Here is a 19,787-nt window from a genome sequence, read left to right as displayed (position 1 = left end):
AAAAGATTGAAAATATAGAAAATTATATTTGTGCTCTTAATTTAAGGGTCATGTTACGAGCCCCGCCCGTGGACGTCCCATGCACGGAACTGTTCACCTCCGGGCCCCTGTGCCAAGTTCCAGCGCTGCCTCCCTCACGGCCCTAGCTAGCCCAGCGAGGCTGCAGCGTCCCGTGGTAATGACCGCCAGGCCTCCTGCGACGCACCAGGCCTCATGCCGAGCCCCGGCACCATCAGCCTGCCTAACGCCACCAGGCACATGCGCACGCGGACCAGCCGCTCTGAAGTAGGAACCAATGTGGGGCCTAGCTCCGTGGCGTGCCCTGATTGAACCCCTTCACTTCCTTGCCTTGGCAATCGGGTCGTCTTGTTCCTGAGATTGTCACTTCGTGTGCCTGCCTGCTTGTTTCTAGTCTGTTCCAGTTCTGTTCCTGTTGTTCCTGATTCCTAGTCCTGCTTGTTCCTGCTTGTTCATCTGTTCGTCTCCCTGGTCTTACCTTGGACTGCCTTCTGGTAAAGACCTCAGCTTGTTCCTGACCTGCCTGCCTGCCAAAGACCTCAGCTTGTTCCTGACCTGCCTGCCTGCTGCCTGCCTAAGACCTCAGCTTGTTCCTGACCTGCCTGCCTGCCTGCCGCCTGCTAAAGACCTCAGCTTGTTCCTGACCTGCCTGCCTGCCTGTCGCCTGCCCAAGACCTCTGCTTGTTCTAGACCGTTGGACCTCTGGCTCTTGACCCTTGCTTCGTTGACCACTCCTCAGACTGATACCTGGACTTGACCTTGCTTGCCTGACCACATCTTAGTTCCTGGCTCTGTTCCTCGCCTTGTCTTCACCATCCCTGTTCTGGTTCTCTCTGCTGCCTCCAGTCTCGAACCCTACAGTGCTCCTCCAAGTTCCTGTGGGCACATTGGACTTCCATTCTATTGGAGACCCTGAGAGGCCCACCTAAGTCCAAGCGGCCCGGGTCCCTACGGGCTCCTCCTGGGGGGACCTCAGGCTTCCAGTGGTGAAGCTTGACACTGCTTCTGTCTCCCTTAGTGCTCCGCCCCCTGGGGCAGTCCCTGCGCTGTTCCAGGACAAGGGTTCCACCCCCAAACGCAATAGATCATCAATTTTCCAATTATTAACCAAATGAGTCCTGTGGAATTATTTAGGAGTTATATTACACAGGTATTAAAAATACCAGAACAATGCATATCTGTAATTGTGAGATCGTTTTATGTAAATTCAACAACAAATGTAAAGGCAAAAGAATTAGATCAAATATTATTGGGAGATAAAGAGAGAAATATACAAAAACCTATTGCTGAGACATCTATGAATATTTCAGATTTTCTTCAGAAGTCATAGGAGGACATCAATATTGAAAATAGAGGAATTATGTTGGTAAATTTTGCTTTTATCTCAGATAAAGAAAATGTTTTAAATTCTTCTTTCTAAATAGATTAAAAACATTCTGTGGACAGAGGATCTGGATATTTCTAGATCTTGTCAGGGTTATTCAACTTCGTAGGAAGAAATTCCTAGCTTTAAGGAAAGAGGTAATTGATAAGGGGGGACAATTCTTACTTAAATACCCGAGTAGGTGTGCTGTTAAGTTTAAAGGGCAAAACTATCAATTCACCGACCCGGAACATCTTAAGTCTTTACTTGGGATTGAAGTTCCTGCTAATTAAAGTTGAAGGGGAATACTTACTTTTTTTCTTGTTACTAATATAGGGGCAGATTTCAAAGGGGTACACGCGTAATATACGCGCATACCCCCCGAAACTGCCCCCAACCTCCCCCTGCGCACTCCCCGGGACGCGCGTAAGTCCCTGGGCTTTGCTAGGGGGCGTGTTGGGGGGCGTGTCGGGCGGCGTGACATTCGGGGGCATTCCGGGGGGCGTGGTGCCAGCCCAGGGGCATTCCGGGGGCATGGCCATGGCCTCCGGACCAGCCCCCGGACTGGAACATGGCGTAACTTTTCCAACAAAGGTAGGGGGGGGTTAGATAGGGCTGGGGTGGTGGGTTAGGTAGGGGAAGGTGCGGGGGGGGGAAGGAAAGTTCCCTCCGAGGCCACGCGCCGATCCCGGATTTTTGTTTGCACCGGTCGCGCAAACAAAAGTATGCACGGGCGTAGTTTTTAAAAATCTACCCCATAGCTTGTAGTGCTCACTAATAGGCTGCTTCTCTTATTTTTTCTTATAGAGGATGAAGAATATGTATATGTTGTTATTAATGGTATATTATGTTTCTTGGTTATTTGTGATTGTTATATTCAAATTCTGAAATTTCATAATGCAAGATTTGCTTGTAATGTATAAATGAAAATTTAATAAAATAAAGAATTATAAAAAATAAAATAAAAAAATTTATGTTGGGCACCCTCTAGCCAAGGGTGCCATTCCTCCAAAGCCAGCTTGATGGTGAGTAATTTGCGGTCTCCAATGCTGTAATTTTGTTCTACAGCAGAGAATTTGCGCGAGTAGTAGGAACACGGGACCACGGATCCGGAAGCAGAGCATTGGTTCAGGACCACCCCCACTCCAATCGCGGAGGCATCTACTTCACCCAAGAAAGGGCGATTAGAATCTGGATGATGGTGACAGGATCCAGTTAGGAAAGCCTATTTGAGGCGAAGAAAGGCGGAAATAGCCTCTGGGGTCCAGTTTCGGATGTCCTGACCCTTACGGGTTAGAGCTGTAAGAGGATCCGCCAACGTAGAGTAGTGCGGTATAAAGTGGCGGTAGTAATTCATGAATCCTAGAAAATGTTGAAGTGCCTTCAGGCCCACAGGTTGTGGCCAGTCTTGGATTCCCTTTAGTTTCACAGGATCCATTGAGAATCCTTTTTGGGAGATTATGTACCCCAGAAAGGGCAAGCTGTATTTTTCAAACAGGCACTTGTCCAATTTCGTGAACAGATGGTCCTTGGAGAAGATAAGGATGTCATCCAGGTACGCCACAACTTTGATGTACAAGAGATCCCTGAAGATTTCATTAATCATTCGCTGGAAAAATGCAGGTGCATTACAAAGGCCGAAGGGCATCACTAAATATTCGTAATGTCCATCTCTGGTGTTGAAAGCTGTCTTCCAGATGTCATCAGGGCGGATATGCACCATGTTATAGGCTCCACGTAAGTCTAACTTGGTGAAGATAGAGGCACCGTGTAGCCAATCAAACAATTCAGATATCAAGGGCAGAGGGTGCTTGTCCTTGAGAGTGATCGCATTCAGACCGCTGTAGTCGATACACGGTCTTAAAGATCCGGCCTTCTTCATAACGAAAAAGAACCCTGCGCTAGCAGGGAAGGTAGAGGGGCGAATGAACCCCTTTGCAAGATTCTCCCGGATGTATTCCTTCATGGCCTTGGTCTCGGGAAGCGACCGCAGATAAGTATGCCCTGGGGGGGGCGTGGTTCCAAGCAGTAGATCGATGGGACAGTCAAATTTCCGAAGAGGAGGTAGGAGGTCCGCCTTCTGCTTCAAGAACACATCTTCGAAGTCTGCATAGGGTGCAGGTATGCCTGAGGAAGTGGTCACCAGAGGAACCACTGGTGGGGGTGCCACTTTCTGAAGACAAGTCTGATGACAGGCAGAGCCCCATTCTGTCAGCTGGAGAGACCCCCAATAGAATTGGGGAAAGTGTCATTGGAGCCAAGGTAGTCCCAGAACTACCGGGTGAATGGACTTCTCTAGAACCAACAGTTCAATTTCTTCGGAGTGGAGAACGCCAGTAAGAAGTTGAACTGGATCTGTGGTTAAGAAGACTCGACCGGGTAATGGTTCTCCATAGATTGAAGCAATGCACAAGGAAGTCTCGAGAGGACGGGTTTTGATACCCAAGAGTTGAACCAGGTCTCTAAGGATAAAATTACCACCTGCTCCACCAGAGCAGGTGGTAACAGGAAATGATCGAGTGTCCCAGACAATAGTAACAGGCACGGATAGTTGAGGGGCCGGGGACGTTGCGCCCAAGTTAGGACCCAACTGAACTTAGGCCAGGAAGTTTCCCGGATGGACTGGGCAAGTCTGAAGATGATGGCCGGGTGCTCCACAGTACAGCCACAGGCCTGTTTGTCTCCACCGGAGGCGCTCTTCTGGGGACAGCGCCCATGACCCAACTACGTGGGTTCGTCAGTCTCAACCACAGCAGAATTCCAACCGGTAGTAGGGTTGGTAGCAGGTGGCGAGTGGGAACGGACCCGAGAGGGTTTCTTGGGCATCCGATTCTCCCAGTGACGCTCTTGGAGACGGTGGTCAATTCGGTCTGTTAGATCAATAAGATCCTCCAGAGAGGAAGGGAGCTCTCGAGCTGCCAACTCGTCCTTTAGTTGCAGGGCGAGCCCATCCAGGTAGATAGCTCGCAAGAAGTCCTCCTGCCAAGCGAGTTCAGACGCTAAAGGCCGAAATTCAATGGTGTAGTTGACAAGGCTTCTTTGGCCTTGTCGCAGGCGTAGTAGGCTAGTACTTGCTACGGGATGCCGCCCAAGATCATCAAAGGTTCGCCGAAACATGGTCATGAACCGAGACAGTTCCCGTAGGAGGGAGTCTGAACGCTTCCATAAGGGAGAAGCCCACGCTAGTGCCTTCCCTTCTAGGTGAGACAAGATGAAGGTGAACTTGGTTAATTCATTTGAATAATGGAGGGTTGAAGAGCAAACTGCATATAGCACTGGTTAATAAACCCTCTACACAGCTTGGAGTTACCGTTGAAACGAGGCAAGGCTGGCAGGGCCAGTAGGGCTCTGGAGGAGGAAGTAGACAGCTGTGACGGAGAGGAGGCCGTCGCTGGAACTGAGTTGCTAAGCATGGCATCTAGCCGTGTATGCAGACGCTCGAGGGAAGAGGCCAGAACCTTGAGAAACTGTTGCTGTTTTTGTACCTTTAGGACCAGGCCAGGAATAGCCTGGAGGGCACAAGGTTCCGCCGAGTCCGTGGCCTTTGCAATCTGATGTGCCGGAGGCGGACCCTTGGGCCGAGGTGGGGTTGACGCTACCCGTAGGAGGGATCCTACGGGTCCCCACCATCAGTAGGCAGAGAGGGCTGATGGACGGAGGCCGGCTGGCGCTTCACCAATACCAGCCCTCGTTCCCTGCGGGTTGAGCCTTTGGGTGCCGGGGCCGGCTGGACTTAGGTGGCCTCCGTCAGTGGTCATCGATGGATGGATCGAGGTTAGCCCAGAGGCAGCAACCAGTGTAGGTAACAGTATGTACTGGACGAGATGGAGTCCCAGAGACGTGGGCGCCAATAAGAACACAGTCTGACAGAGGGTGCCCGAGCAAGAGCAGGCCGAAGCCTGAATGAACCACTTCCAGGACAAAGGCTGAAGGGGCGTCTTTAAGCAAGCTGGGTTCAGGACTGGCAGCAGGCTGGAAGCAGTGGCAAGCAAGGCTGAGGTCTGGACGAGGAGAGAGTCAAAGGATGGTCAGATGAAGCAGAAGTCCAGGGCTGGAGAGAATCAATGGCGTGGTCAGGTGATGCAGAGGTCTGGGGCTGGAGAGAGGCAACGGAGTAGTCAGGCAATGCAGAGGTCCGGGGTTGGAGAGAGGCAATGGAGTAGTCAGGCAATGCAGAGGTTCGGGCTGGAGAGAAGCAACGGAGTAGTCAGGCGATGCAGAGGTCAAACCAGGTTGGCAACCCGAAGGAGAGACAAAGGAACAGGAACTCAGGAACAAGGAAGCAGGAACAAAGGCAATCAGGATCAGGAACCAGGAACAGAAGAAGCAACGAGCACTCGACTAGCGAGGGGACCTGTTGCAAAAGCAATTTGAGAGAGCAGAGCCCGGCCTTATATAGCTGACGTCATCATCTGGGGCCGCGGCCAGGCTCCTGCCGCGGGCCCCATCAAACGATCAGCCACGCACGCGCACCCAGGGAGGGGCACGGCGTTGGTTGGAACGGTGTCTCTCTGCAGGCCACGCAGAGAGGCCCAACGCAGAGCATCTGGAACTATAGCAGAGCCGGAGGCCCCAGGGGCAGCCCGAGGACTGAACCGGCGGCCAACAGCTGCCAGAGACGAGGGCCCGGGTGCTGGACCACCCTGAGAGAGGTGAGGGGACCGAGCCTCGGGTCCGCTGTGGCCGGCACGTGCAACAGTTAAGTTTTAAATATTTTTTTATTAAAACCATTCTGTCGTCAAAGCTGTTCGTTATTGTTTAGGTTTCACTGTGAAGTAAATGGAGTTTGCTAAAGTTTTAAAGAACCTAGTGGGAGAATTTTGGAAAGTTCAATGTCTTATCACATACGCCTGTTCTTTAAAGTGTGGGTCTAGCAGTTTTCCATTAAGGTAATGTGGCAGAGTTCATGCATTTTTAAAGCTGTTTTCAACTTGCACGTTGGTGGTGAGATGCAATTTGAATGGGTGTGATTGAAGTAATACATGACTTGAAAACTTACCTAGTAACATAGGGACAGATGTAAAAAGCCCTTCGCGTGCCGGGCCTATTTTCAAAAGGCCCAGCAGAGTGCGTAAAGCCCCGGGACTCGTGTAAGTCCCGGGGCTTGCAAAAAGAGGTGTGGGCGGTTCGAGGTGGGGGCGGGGCTGGAGCCTCCAGGCACAGCAGCCATTTGCTGCTGTGCCCTGGATCGCGCGCCTGCCCAAGGCAGGCGTAACTTGTAAGTTAATTTTTTTAGGGGGTGGTTAGCTTAGGGCTGGGGGGTGGGAGAGTTAGCGGAAGGGAAGGTGGTGTGGGGCGGTAGGGAAGTTCCCTCCGAGGCCGGTCCGATTTCGTAGCGGCCTGGGAGGGAATGAAGGAAGGCAGCACGGCTCGGAGCTCGCAAGGTGCACAATTGTGCACCCCCTTGCACGTGCCGACCCCGGATTTTATAACATGCGCGCGACTGCGCACGCATGTTATAAAATCGGGCGTACATTTGTGCGCACCGGGTAGCGCGCACAAATGTACGCCGCGCACGTAGGTTTTAAAATCCGGCCCATAGTGAATAACGGCAGATAAAGATCAAAATGGTCCATCTAGTCTGCCCAGAAAGTTTTTCTTTTTTAAGGGTAGTAGCAACTGCCACTACGTGCAAGCTACCCCCAAGCCTTCTGTTAAGGATAGTAGCAATTGCCATTCCATCACTCCATGCAGGCTATTCGCAAGCAGAAATGTAAACTTTAGGTGAAATAGTAAAGTTATCCCATTTCATCATGTCAATAATCTAGCCCACACCTTTTTGAATTTCATTACCTCTCTTCCAGGAGGGCATTCCAAGCATCCACCATTCTTTCCATGAAGAAATATTTCCTGACATTGTTCTTAAGTCTTCCCCCTTGGAGTTTCTTATCATGACCCCTAGTTTTGCAGCTTCTTTTCCATCGGAAAAGATTTGATTTTTGTGCATCATTAATTCCTTTCATGTATTTGAAGGTCTTTATAATTTCTTCCCTTCAGATGTCATTTCTTTTGGCAGCTAGATATTATACTATATCATGAAGAAATAGATTTTCTCACAGGTCAAGCAGGATGGTAGTCTTCACATATGGGTGACATCACAGAATGGAGCCCAATCACGGAACACTTTTGTCAAAGTTTCTAGAACTTTGACTGGCACCTACTAGACATGCCCAGGATGGCACTAGCCCTGCAACCAGCAGGGGTCCCCTTCAGTCTTCTTTTTTCCGCGCAACAGTACCTCGTGGCTTAAGGAGCTCCACAGAGATTCCTGACAGGAAGTTTCCTCACGGAATTACTATTCAACTTTCTACCCCACAGGGGTCCCCCTCTTTCATTTTTACGTCTACGGTGGTCCGGTAAGTTTTTTACCCGATTCTGATCGATCCCCGTCGAGTTTGGCCCTCACGGCCCACTGGCCGTCGACCACACCGCGGCTACATTTTTTTCATAGGCCATGGCGTCAGGGTTCCGTCGATGCCCGGACTGCACCCGCACAATATCCATTACTGACCCTTACCAGGTATGTGTAATGTGTCTGGGTAGCGAGCATGATGTCCTTACTTGCACCAAATGTGCCCTCATGACACCTAAAGGTCACAAGGCTAGAATGGAGAAAATGGAACTTCTCTTTTGGTCAGAAACACTGATGCCGTTCATAGCATCGACGTCATCTGAACCGACACCATCTACGTCGCACCATCATCGGGCACTGGCTGGTGTCCGACCAGCATCGATGACTCCACGGCCATCGACACCCTCTGTTCCCCCTCATGAAAAGGACAGAGGTGACCGTCAAGAAAAGCATCGGCATCGACATCGCAGGTCTCAGACCATCGACGCAGGCAAGGCCTTGATGTCGTCGTCTGAACCGCCATCGAAGAAAGCCCGTCCAGAAAAGGCACCATCCCTATCTGGTTCAGGGTCACCGAGGCAACCTTCACCAGGACCGGTGATAGGAGCCGCGATTCCCCCTCCAACTGTGGTCCCTCCGGCTATACCTCCACCTCCTTCTCCTCCGGCATCGGGGCTCCATGCTCCAGGTTTCTGGGAGGAACTGGATCAGATGATTCAGGAGGCCATCGGCAGAGTGATGCAAGGCTTCAAGGTTCCATCGACGCCGATACCGGTACTGATCCCTGAACTGGTAGCCGATCCCATTCCAGCAACGCTAGCACTGATACTCACGAGAATGGAAGCGCTGATCGCTGCTTTTCCTCCGATGGATCCGACGACTCCAATGGACCTGGTGCCTTCCTCTCCTATTCCTCTTTCATCGACAGAAGAAGGAGAAACACCGTTCCTTCCGCCATCGGGAGTTCTTCGGTTTCACCGATTGCATCTTTGTTTCCATCGGTGCCACCAACCCGTCCATCGATGCCTTCGGTGCCTCGCCCGGGACCTTCAGGTATACTAATTTTTCATCCTTCCAAGGATACTGGGGGTGCTGGAGATGATCCCTACGATACCTGGACTGATGATTCATCCCAGTATACCGATGACTTGCCATTGCCACCCTCTCCTGCTGAAAGCAGGAAGCGTTCTCCGCCAGAGGACTTGTCCTTCATTAATTTTGTGAAGGAAATGGCTGAAGTGGTCCCTTTTCAACTTCAGACAGAACAAGATGATAGACATCAGATGATGGAGCTTCTTCAATTTTTAGATGCTCCTAAAGAACTAACATCTATTCCCATCCATAATGTCCTCCTAGATCTTCTGAAAAGAAATTGGGAACATCCTGGTTCTGTGGCACCAGTCAATCGGAAAGCTGACCCTACATACCTAGTCCAGTCAACTCCTGGTTTCCAGAAGACCCAATTGGACCACCATTCAGTGATTGTTGAGTCAGCCCAAAGGAAAGCCCGAAGATCCAAGCCTCATTCTTCCTATCCTCCAAGAAAGGAACAAAAATTCCTGGATGCTATAGTTCACTGTATCTTTCAAGGGGCAATGCTTATATCCTGCATCGCCTCCTATCAACTTTATATGACCCAGTACAACAGGGTCCTCTTTAAACAAATACAGGACTTTGCTGAGTCCCTACCTCAACAGTCTCAAGACCAATTGCACGCCCTAACTCAAAAGGGTTTAGAAGCGGGCAAGCATGAGATAAGATCTGCCTATGATGTTTTTGACACCGCTTCCAGGGTTTCAGCAACAGCCATTTCTGCAAGGCGATGGGCCTGGCTAAAGTCGTCCGACCTACGGCCTGAGGTCCAGGATAGATCTGATTTGCATTGCACTGGAGATAATCTTTTTGGTGAGCAAATACAAAAGACAGTGGCACAACTCAAGGATCACCATGAGACTCTTTGCCAACTCTCCTTGATACCTTCTGAATATCCTGCTAAGCAAACATTCAGAAAGGAGCCCAAGAAATCCTTTTACCGCCAAAGGAAATCTTATCCTCCTCCGTCCAAAGGTCGCTCTACTAAGCCTTACCAGAAAGGCCAGTCCAGGCAACCTCGCAGGCAAAAGCCGCAAACAACTCCTCAACCAGGTCCAGCATCTGGTTTGTGACTTTTTTCTAGAGAGCAGCATTCAGACTCCACTAAAGCATGTACCAGTGGGAGGTCAACTGTGCCACTTCAGCCACATCTGGCACTCAGTCACCACAGACCAGTGGGTGTTCACCATAATAACTCAAGGTTATCATCTCAACTTTCTTGCCATTCCACCGGACTCCTCACCTTGGCTGACATGGGGAACATCAGACCATTCACCGCTCCTGGAACAGGAGATTTCCCTCCTCCTCCAGTCCAGAGCACTAGAACAGTGCCCAAACAGGGCCTTGGATTCTACTCTCGGTATTTTCTAATCCCAAAAAAGTCAGGTGGCGTTTGCCCAATACTAGATCTTCAGGCCTTAAACAAGTTCCTCCAAAGAGAAAAGTTCAAGATGGTGACCATGGGTTCCCTCCTCCTCTTCTACAAAGGGGAGACTGGCTCTGCTCTCTAGACCTCCAGGACGCTTACACACATATCGCAATAACTCCGTCTCATCGCAAATTTCTGCGATTCCTCGTAGGCCCAAAGCACTACCAATATCGAGTGCTACCATTTGGCCTAGCCTCTGCTCCATGAGTCTTCACCAAGTGCCTCATAGTAGTAGCAGCGTTCCTCAGAACTCAAGGTGTCCATGTCTACCCCTACCGCGACGATTGGTTGATCAGGGCTCCCACACAGCAAGCTGTTCTGACGTCCCTACGTCTCACCTTGCACACCCTGATCTCTCTAGGGTTTCTCATCAATTATCCAAAGTCCAGCTTGGTACCATCGCAAACCCTGTCGTTCATAGGAGCAGACTTGGACTCCCTCAAGGTGAAGGCATTTCTTCCTTGAGAATGAGCTTTCATCATCTCCTCTCTCGCCCATCAGCTGCAGTCTCGACAACGCTCCACTGCACGTCACTTTCTAGTCCTGCTAGGACACATGGCGTCTTCAGTACACGTCACTTCCATGGCTCATCTCACCATGAGGATCCTACAGTGGACTCTAAGGTCACAGTGGATTCAGTCATCTCAACCACTATCAGCTGTTGTCCACATAACCAACCCACTTCGTCTGTCTCTAGCTTGGTGGAATAATCAGGCCAATCTCCTTCAAGGCCTTCCTTTTCAAGCTCCAGATCCTCAAATAACCCTTACAACAGATGCCTCCAACATCGGTTGGGGAGCACACGTTGCCAATTTACAAACTCAAGGGTCTTGGTCTCCAGAGGAAGCCAAACACCAGATCAATTTCTTGGAGCATGTTGATGGCCCTATTAGGTATTCCCGCGCGATTCAGAAAACAAAATGTGCAGCCAAGCCGCACATTTTGCTTTCAGAAATTAGCGCCTACCGAAAGGTAGGCGCTAATTTCTTTGGGCACCGGGAAAGTGCACAGAAAAGCAGTAAAAACTGCTTTTAAGTCGGAGGTCCCGAAGGGTAAAAAAAGTAAAAAAAAAAAAAAAAATTTGAAGTCGGCCGGCGGCTGTCGGGTCGAAAACCGGACGCTCAATTTTGCTGGCGTCTGGTTTCCGAGCCCATGGCTGTCAGCGGGCTCGAGAACCGACGCCGGCAACATTGAGCGTCGGCTGTCAAACCCACTGACAGCCACCGCTCTGGTTCAAAAGGAGGCGCTAGGGATGCGCTAGTGTCCCTAGCGCCTCCTTTTGCCTGTTTTTACTGCCGGGCCTCATTTAAATACAGAATCGCGCGCACAGGAGAGTGGCCTGTGTGCGAGCCAGGAGAGCGGGCATTCACCCGCTCTCCCGCGGACTTTACTGTATCGACCCGTTAATTTGTCAATGCTTATGCTTTTTCCTAATTTCTTCAGATGGATCCTTCCTCCAATTTTTGAAGGAAGATCTTTTGGATAAAATAACCTCTTTCACCTCACCTTTTAACCATGCCGGTAATTGTTTGGCCTTCCTTCTACCTTTCTTAATGTGTAGAATACATCTGGACTATGCTTCTAAGATGGTACACTTTTAACCTTTGCAGCTGCACCTTTCAGTTTTTTTTTTAAAAGAGACACAGGTACATTTGGCAAATTACTCACACAGTTTTACACTTTTCATGATGCGTAATTGATATCAAAGGTGTTTATTGTATACTTGTGGCTGGGCGGGTGGTCTGGGTGAACTGGGAGAAGTTCAGGCCGAAGAACCAGGAAGGTCTCGATGACGCGGAGAAGGATTGGGCAAATTGGTAGAGGAATCGGAAAACTGGTAATTTCAATTATGCGTGCATGTTTTAAAATATACCAACTTGCGCTTGGTAAAATCGGGCTTTACACGAGTAAGTCCTTATTTATTTTCATTCATAAGATATACACACAAAATATACTCAAGGAAAGTTGAATTTTAAAAGCTTGGCGCGCCCCCAAACCAGGAGAGACGCGCACATGTCGGGCAGGCATGCGCGGAGCGGATTTTAAAAGCCGCCCGAGTATGTGCATGCTTGCCGCTACGTGCACAAATGAAAAGTTCAAAAAAGGAGTGGGATGTGGGTGGGGAATGAGCGTTCCCGGATTTCACATTGAAATCTGTGCGTAAATTCTTACGTGCGCAGGTACACGTCGGGATCCCCTGCAGCGTAACGTTACTTCTGTTGTGGATGATGTGCAAGTTATGAAGACAAATAGCCAGATCGGTGGAATTTTAAAGGTGGGGAGAAGGGAGGCTATTAAACTAGGGAGGGTTTAGAAGTCTTATCCCTTACCTGGGCAAACTGGGAACATACTAGTAAAACAGGTAATGGCGTCAGCACACGTGTCTTTTGAAATCCCCCCACTTATGCGGTAGAAGCAGCATTTGTGCACATAGGTGCGCATCCACTTAAAATTGCATACTCGTGTGCACGCAGTTTGGCTGGTTTTTAACATGCATGCATATATGCGCATATGTTATCAAATGGCTGCATCCCTGGGCACAGACCGACGAACATGCGCACGTGTGCACCCGCGTACCTGTTTAAAAGTTACTGTCACATATTTTTTAAATTGGTAGGAAAAGTATGTGCATTCAATTACTCACTTTCAGCATAAGTGTATATAATGTGCATACTATTTATTTTGTTTATTATTTTTATATACCAACATTTGATCTCAATTGAGATATCACACCGGTTTACATTCAGGTATTTCCCTATCCCCAGAGGGCTTACAATCTAAGTTTTGTACCTGAGGCAATGGAGGGTAAAGTGACTTGCCCAAGGTCACAAGGAGCAACAGCAGGACTTGAACCCTGGTCTCCTAGTTCATAGTCCACTGCTCTAACCACTAGGCTATTCCTCCTCCCTTTATGTTATAAAATATGATTAGGTCTACCTGGCATACATTGCCAGGTAGACCTAATCATATTTTATAATACGCACATATGTGATATATGTAGTTTATAAACTCCTGTCATAGATCTCCACACATGGGTATATGCAGCCATGCAAATTTGTTTGAAAGTTACCCTCTAAGAGTAAAAATCAATATGTGTCTTATTCAGAGTTGGCCATAATTTATCAATTATATGGTACTTCTCTAATATTCCCATCTGAAAGCTTAAAACAGAGCCCATAGTCTGCTGCTTGAATTGTTTACATTTCGAGAGTGGAACGCAGCCAACCCTAGCCTATTATGAGTTGATGTTCTGTGGAAATTGTGAAACTTGGATCCCTGTTACAGCAATTTAACACTGTTTTTGTCCTTCGAGGTATGCCATTGGGATTGCCTACAAATCCGCACCAAAGAACGAGTGGATAGGTAAGAACTCTTCCTCCTGGGTCTTCTCTCGCTGCAACAACAACTTTGTGGTACGGCACAACAACAAGGAAATGATGGTGGATGCGCAGCTGCAGCTGAAGCGCCTCGGTATCCTCCTGGACTATGACAACAACACACTGTCCTTCTATGACCCTGCCAACTCCTTGCACCTCCACACATTTGACATTTCTTTCGTCCTTCCTGTGTGCCCAACGTTCACCATTTGGAACAAATCCGTGACAATCTTGTCAGGCCTGCCTGCCCCAGACTTTATAGATTTCCCTGACCAACAGGAGTGCATCTGTAGGCCACAACAGGAGTCCCCCTATGTTTCAGGATTGAAGGCCTGCCATTGAGCATTGTAGGGGGGCCCGGCTGCACTGAAGTTGCAGGTAGCTCGGTACCTAGTCCCTTCAGGAAAAACTGAACAAATGGAAAGGATGTGGTCAAGCAGGCCATGCTTGGCATTCTCCCTCCTAAACGAAGAACCATAAAACACTGAAAGTCTAGCCTTGTTATATGCTGATAGGTTGGTCTTCATGTCTGAATATCCATGGTTCCGTACAGCTACTTGCAGTGACTGATTTTTCAAAATGATATAGTATGTATTATGTTTTGCCATTGCCATCATGTTTTTTTGGAGGGAGGAAAAATGTTAAATCTATCAAGTTCCTTGCAATGAGAAGCTCTGAACCCCGTGGGCTCTAGGTCAGACGTTTGATGTTTTTTTTTATGTTAAAGCCATTGAAAAAGATAGTTCAGAAGTTTCAAGTACAAGCCTAGAAAGTGATCCTTAAAGTGCACCTGTAGGGCACCATACCAGGGATGTCCTGTCATTTAAACTGAAATAGGACGTTTTGTTTCATTTTCAAAAACAATGAAAGAAAAACAAACAAGATATTTATTTTGAAGCTACATTTAATAACAAAAAAACAATCTATTTTGGGTAGCTCCTCCCACCCACTAAATTTGCAAAAATAAAAGCCCCCTGGATCCCTCTGACCTCCCTCACCCTCAACGCCTTCTTATCCCATCTGCAAGTCTTCCACAGGCAGGAGTGATCCCCAGTTTTTAAAATGTTTTCTAGTCAACCCTAGGCCTGGGTATAATCTACTGGTGCTGGTTTCAGGTTGACCAGCAGCCATTTTGAAGACTGAGTTGCAGAACAGGAACGACTGTCGATCACTCTTGCCCATGGAAGATCCACGGATGGGATAAAAGGGGATAGGGGGAAGTTGGCAGGTTCTTGAGGACCAGTGGGAACCTTTTATTTTCTTGGGTTTGATGGGCTGAAGGAGGGTATATTTTTTTGTTTTGTTTTATTTTGTTTATTTCATTTTGGATATTCCAGACAAAATGTAATAATAATATACAAAAGAAAAAGAACAAAACAAACATTTTTCCAGTTCACACCCCTACACTGCATAGAGAGATTTGACTGATGTCCTGGTGGAAGGTTAGAGCAATGCCTGACTCTGGGGGTCATTTAGTAAACATTTTTCCCATAGACACAAAATGGGAGAAAACCTTTAGTAAATAACCCCCTATCACAGTTCCAGGAGTGGAGCTCAAGCAAAAAAACCCTTTATATCTAGAGATGTAAAACATTTAATTGGCATATTTTTAAGCAGCTGACAAAACAAGCATCATAAAAGCATGGCCTAACTGTTACTTTTTGGTTATAAACAATTGCAATGTTGCAGGTTGTCAAAAAAAGCTATTTAGGTCTTCTGTTACCTTCCATGGTGTAAGGATTTTCTCCTGATAAGTGCATGATGTGAAAATTATAACCTGCACTGGGCAAAGTCTGAATGCTGATGAGGTATTCTACTCATTATTAACTTCATTGTCCGAAAGGGCTGACTCCAGATTGGTCAATTAGGAGGTTCCATATGCAGGCTGCTGTAACTGATTGGAGAGGCTGTATGTTAGCAGCCTTATTAGTCTCATTCATGAATTCTGCATCTTTAATGTCTTGATAGAGTGCACAGTACTCACCATCTGTCTCTTACCCAACATTTTTAAAGTGAATGGAGCCATATGTTTCCTTGGTCTTTGATAGAAGTGTGTTTGGGGATGAACAGTATTGCTGCTTCCTGACGGCAACAAAAAAAAAGGGAAAAATAGACCTAAGGATTGTGTTACACATGCACAACTATGGAGTGGAGTTGAGAGATCTTTGCAGTATGACTACTATTGTATAAAATCATGTATAAACCTATTTATGAACAAGAATTGTACTGCTTCCTGCTGCACAAAGGCATATTCATAATGCACTTTCACGATGAACTGTTTTGTCTATATATTGGTTTTACGAGGAATGTAAGGAATGTGTAAGATTTTAAGGTCTGAATCTGTAAAGAATAAATATAAAAACATACGAGTAGAGTTAGAAAGCAGGAAGACCAAATACTGTTGCCAGTTTTAGGGTCATATCACTTTGACCATGACTTTTCCTAACTGAGGAAAGTAGAATCTGTTTCTTGGGCAATCATTTATTAGACAGTATAGAAAGAAATGATGCTCAGATCATAGGTATGCAGAGATCCAATGTACACACTAAGTGGATTAAAGAAACAGTAATATACTGAAAACTAAAAATAGCAATATAGATGACAGTGGATAAAGACCAATTGGCCTAGCCAGACTGTACAATTATTTTGGTCTCCAATGCTAAAAATATTTCCCAGCTGGCAAGCTCAATTGCTTGTAGAATATCACATTTTATCAAAGCCATCTTGGATACATGAACATGCAAATTCCCATATTTAAACTTCCCTTCACCACCAAACTTTGTAATTGTTTAAACAGCTACCTCAAATAATGAGGCTGTTTCCCAAACATCCGGCAGCCTCTGTGCCCATGGCCTTGCTGGATTCTACTTGGCCACTATCAGTCTGCCAGCATCACCCCTCTTGGTTACTGGGGAGATGACTCTCCTGGTTTTCACCAGGTTACCCGATGACCTGCAGTGTCCCTAGCTTGTGCTTTCTTTATCCACACATTGTTTTCTTCTTATCGCCTCTCCCCTTGCTGCTGCTTCTCTAGAAGGAGCAAAGTGTGGGTTGATTGAAATACTGCGACCTCCTAACCTTGCTTTAACCACAGTCCTTTACATTTGTCCCAGGTATGCTTGAAGTTTGGCACAGAATGGCTTCCACCATCTTCAGTGCTAGGTTATTCCAGGCATCTATCCCCCTCTCAGTAAAGAAGTATTTTCTTATGTTTCCTCTGAACTTTCCTGCAACTTCAGACCATGACCCCCTTGTCCTTGAATTTCTTTTTCTAAAGAAAATTTCACCTTCCCATGCTTTGTAGAAGTCTGCCGAATATTTAAGTAAGGGAAAGTGACATTTTTGAGAAAAATAAAACTAAAAGCACAGAGTACCTTATCCCACAAGTGGAACATTGTTGACTATCATACCATTTGCAGTTTTCTTCAGGGAGTTCTGTGATCTGTGCACACTGATCCTTTACATCTGTTTTTAAAAGAGCTGTTGTGAATGGGCATGGGGCTCAAACGGAATTTCCCATGTACAGCTGTGAGATGTTTGCAAGAAGATGTTTGCAAGAAGGGGAGAAATGATGTAGGAATGGCACAAGTATTCTATGACCTGGGCTGCTTGCTTCTACCTGAATTAATGTTTTGCAGCTCTAATCTCGAAAGGGTGTACCCATCATTGAGGCTTCTGTACCAGAGCCTGATTTACATTCCATTTTTCCATATTTTCAACTAGTGTTGTGGGATAGAATGAACAAAATGGTGTGGTTGCCTTGTAAGTCTGCTTAGATATGTAGATGTAAGTCATGGATGTTTCATGGAGAGAATGAAGATACTGACAAAATGGCAGCAGTGAATGACAATGGATTACCTTGTCCATATGCTGCATAATGCTACGATTATTATATAGAAATGTATTATTTTGGCATTGCATTCTCCTAGTCTGTGGAGGTGCAAGAGTTTAAAAGGATTTTGCATTATTTTGTTTATTTTCTTCAAGAAATGCTCCTCTCAAGCTCTATTTTTTTACAGTGGGCTTTTTACGAAAATTAGAGATGACTGCTGAGTTTTTCACATTCTCGTGCTTGGTATGCTAGATTTTCTTTGTATACTTATGATGAAAATAATCTTATTGCCTAGTAGAACAAAAGGGATCATATTGTTCACACCAAGCTGTTTTGAGTCTACTGGGGAAGTTATCTTTAAGCATACGTGGTATATCTATTAAAAGACATATAGTTGGGGCTTCTGATTTTAGGTGTTTATATATTGTAAATTTAGGTATTTATTGTACAGCTCATTAAGGGTTCTTTGAGAGCACAAAACCTTGGTGTTTATTGGTGTTTTTGTGGTGCAGGAACCTTTGCTGGATACCTTTTCTGGCTGAATCAGATACGTTCATTGTAAAGCTGAAAATCATCAGGGTGGAAAAGTCGCAAAAAGAATGGAGGATCCAGGGCAGGCAAGGGAAGAGGTGAGAAAGTACTAGGGGAAGTGGTGTTTTTCTGGTGTTTAACCAATAAACATGTCTTGTATTTATTTATATATTTTTATTTTTTTGCATTGGAAGTGTTTTAGCAGTGTTTATTGGTAAAAACCTACACACACTGTTCATTAAGCCTTTCAGTTGTTCAGCTTAAAATGATTTCTGTTTGTTTTATGAAAAAGGGAGGGAAAGGATAGAGAGTGTGGGAATAAAGATAGAGAAACAGAGCCAGGAGAAATAGAGGTAAATGAGGAGAAACAGAACAATGAGAAGCATTAGGGACAGTAAAGCTGTGGGAATTACGGTATGTGATAGCTGGAGGTTTATCCAAGTCTTTTATAGTCTTTGCATTACCTTCGCTTGAAATTTCCTTTCCACATTGCAGGCCCGTCCACTAAAGCAAGCTTTCTTTCTTAGGATTTTCACACAGAGAATCTGTTAAAGGTCAAGAAATCAAAAATCCTAACTCATCGGATTGACTATGTCGCCCTCAGACTTTTGGCCTTAAGGGTACTGAACCAGAAGGCTACAAGTCGTATCATAAAATGGACTTGGGGGGGGGGGGGGGTCAGAAAATGGCAGTGGGCTTTAATTTGCTTAGAGCAGCAAAATGCTGGCCATGGCACGAGAACCTGTGCTCCCTTACTTGTGGTGCTCCAGCTTCCAGCAGAACATATCAGGAGCTGAGAACATCCAGATGAAAGCCTCAAACAATTGGAGAAAGGAACTTTTATTTTTTTTTTTTTTTTTTCCTATCTTCTGTTGATGTAGTGCTGCGGCTTCTCATTGTAGTATTTTAGTGAGAATATTTTACAGAGAATGTTTCGTGCCCGTGCCTACTTTAACCAGATACCCCATAAATGAGTAGTCATTTGAAAAAAATTACTTATTTTAAATAAAACATAATAAAGGGTAAAAAAAAATAAGTGTATTTAAGAGTATGGGTTCAATAGTATCAACACTACAAAAAGACTTCCATAGCCTTGTATGGCCTCTGCAGCTTGGATGCTGGAAAGCAAAGGTTTTGTACAGACATTTGAAGTAAATATTTCTGTTAGTCTGCGTGCCAGGAATAACAAATCCTGATATGACTACAGCTCAGTCATCAATACAGACTTTCTTGAGTATTAATGATATTTAGTGCCAGGGATTACATTTAAAAAAAAAAAGGATATTTTCTGGTTGTGATATTTTTTGATTTGATTTCTTATATTACACATTTCTTAAAATATATCCATTCAATGGCAGATGACAGAAAAAAAAAAAACAAACCCATTATAAATGGGAAAATTTAAAACAGCATGCAATAATCAATAGCAATCATTTGATCAACATAAAAATAATCCAAACATTTTGTACATGAGGTTTTCAAGGCCATGTAAGATGTGACACTTAAAGCTGGGCTTCCTTTCCTTTCTGCTGACACACGACAAATTGCCAGCATGTTATTGTAGTGCAAAAGTCCTAGGAGCCAGGATAAAAGATGACTACTAGAAATTTGCACTGTGGAAGAAACAACAATGAAACTAGCACAAATGTACCAAGTTCTGCCAGCGTACATCTGATGAGGCATTTCTCAGGAGCAAGATCAAATGCATGGCAACGGATATCGGTTAAAGAGGTAATGGGTGTTATCAGATTTTACTCACATACAAGAAGATTGTAGAGAGACCAGCACAAGAC

General features: G+C 46.1%; 1 protein-coding gene across 6 annotated transcripts in view; it reads left to right on the top strand.

The window, feature by feature from the left end:
• The window catches only part of LOC115094464 (probable E3 ubiquitin-protein ligase MID2), an 839,223-nt gene extending 819,829 nt beyond the window's left edge, over nt 1-19,394 (top strand). For 4 of the 6 annotated variants that reach the window (XM_029607549.1, XM_029607550.1, XM_029607551.1 and 1 more), the window contains one exon: nt 13,568-19,394. In XM_029607549.1, coding sequence (XP_029463409.1) covers nt 13,568-13,973 — 406 coding nt within the window. In that variant the 3' untranslated portion in view covers nt 13,974-19,394. The remainder of the gene's footprint in view (nt 1-13,567) is intronic. The other 2 variants (XR_003857558.1, XM_029607552.1) reach the window with 2 other exon arrangements.
• Nucleotides 19,395-19,787: the final 393 nt, after the last annotated feature.

Source organism: Rhinatrema bivittatum, chromosome 6, assembly GCF_901001135.1.
Source record: "Rhinatrema bivittatum chromosome 6, aRhiBiv1.1, whole genome shotgun sequence".
NCBI classification, from domain to species: domain Eukaryota; kingdom Metazoa; phylum Chordata; class Amphibia; order Gymnophiona; family Rhinatrematidae; genus Rhinatrema; species Rhinatrema bivittatum.
This window is presented reverse-complemented; position numbering and strand designations above follow the sequence as displayed.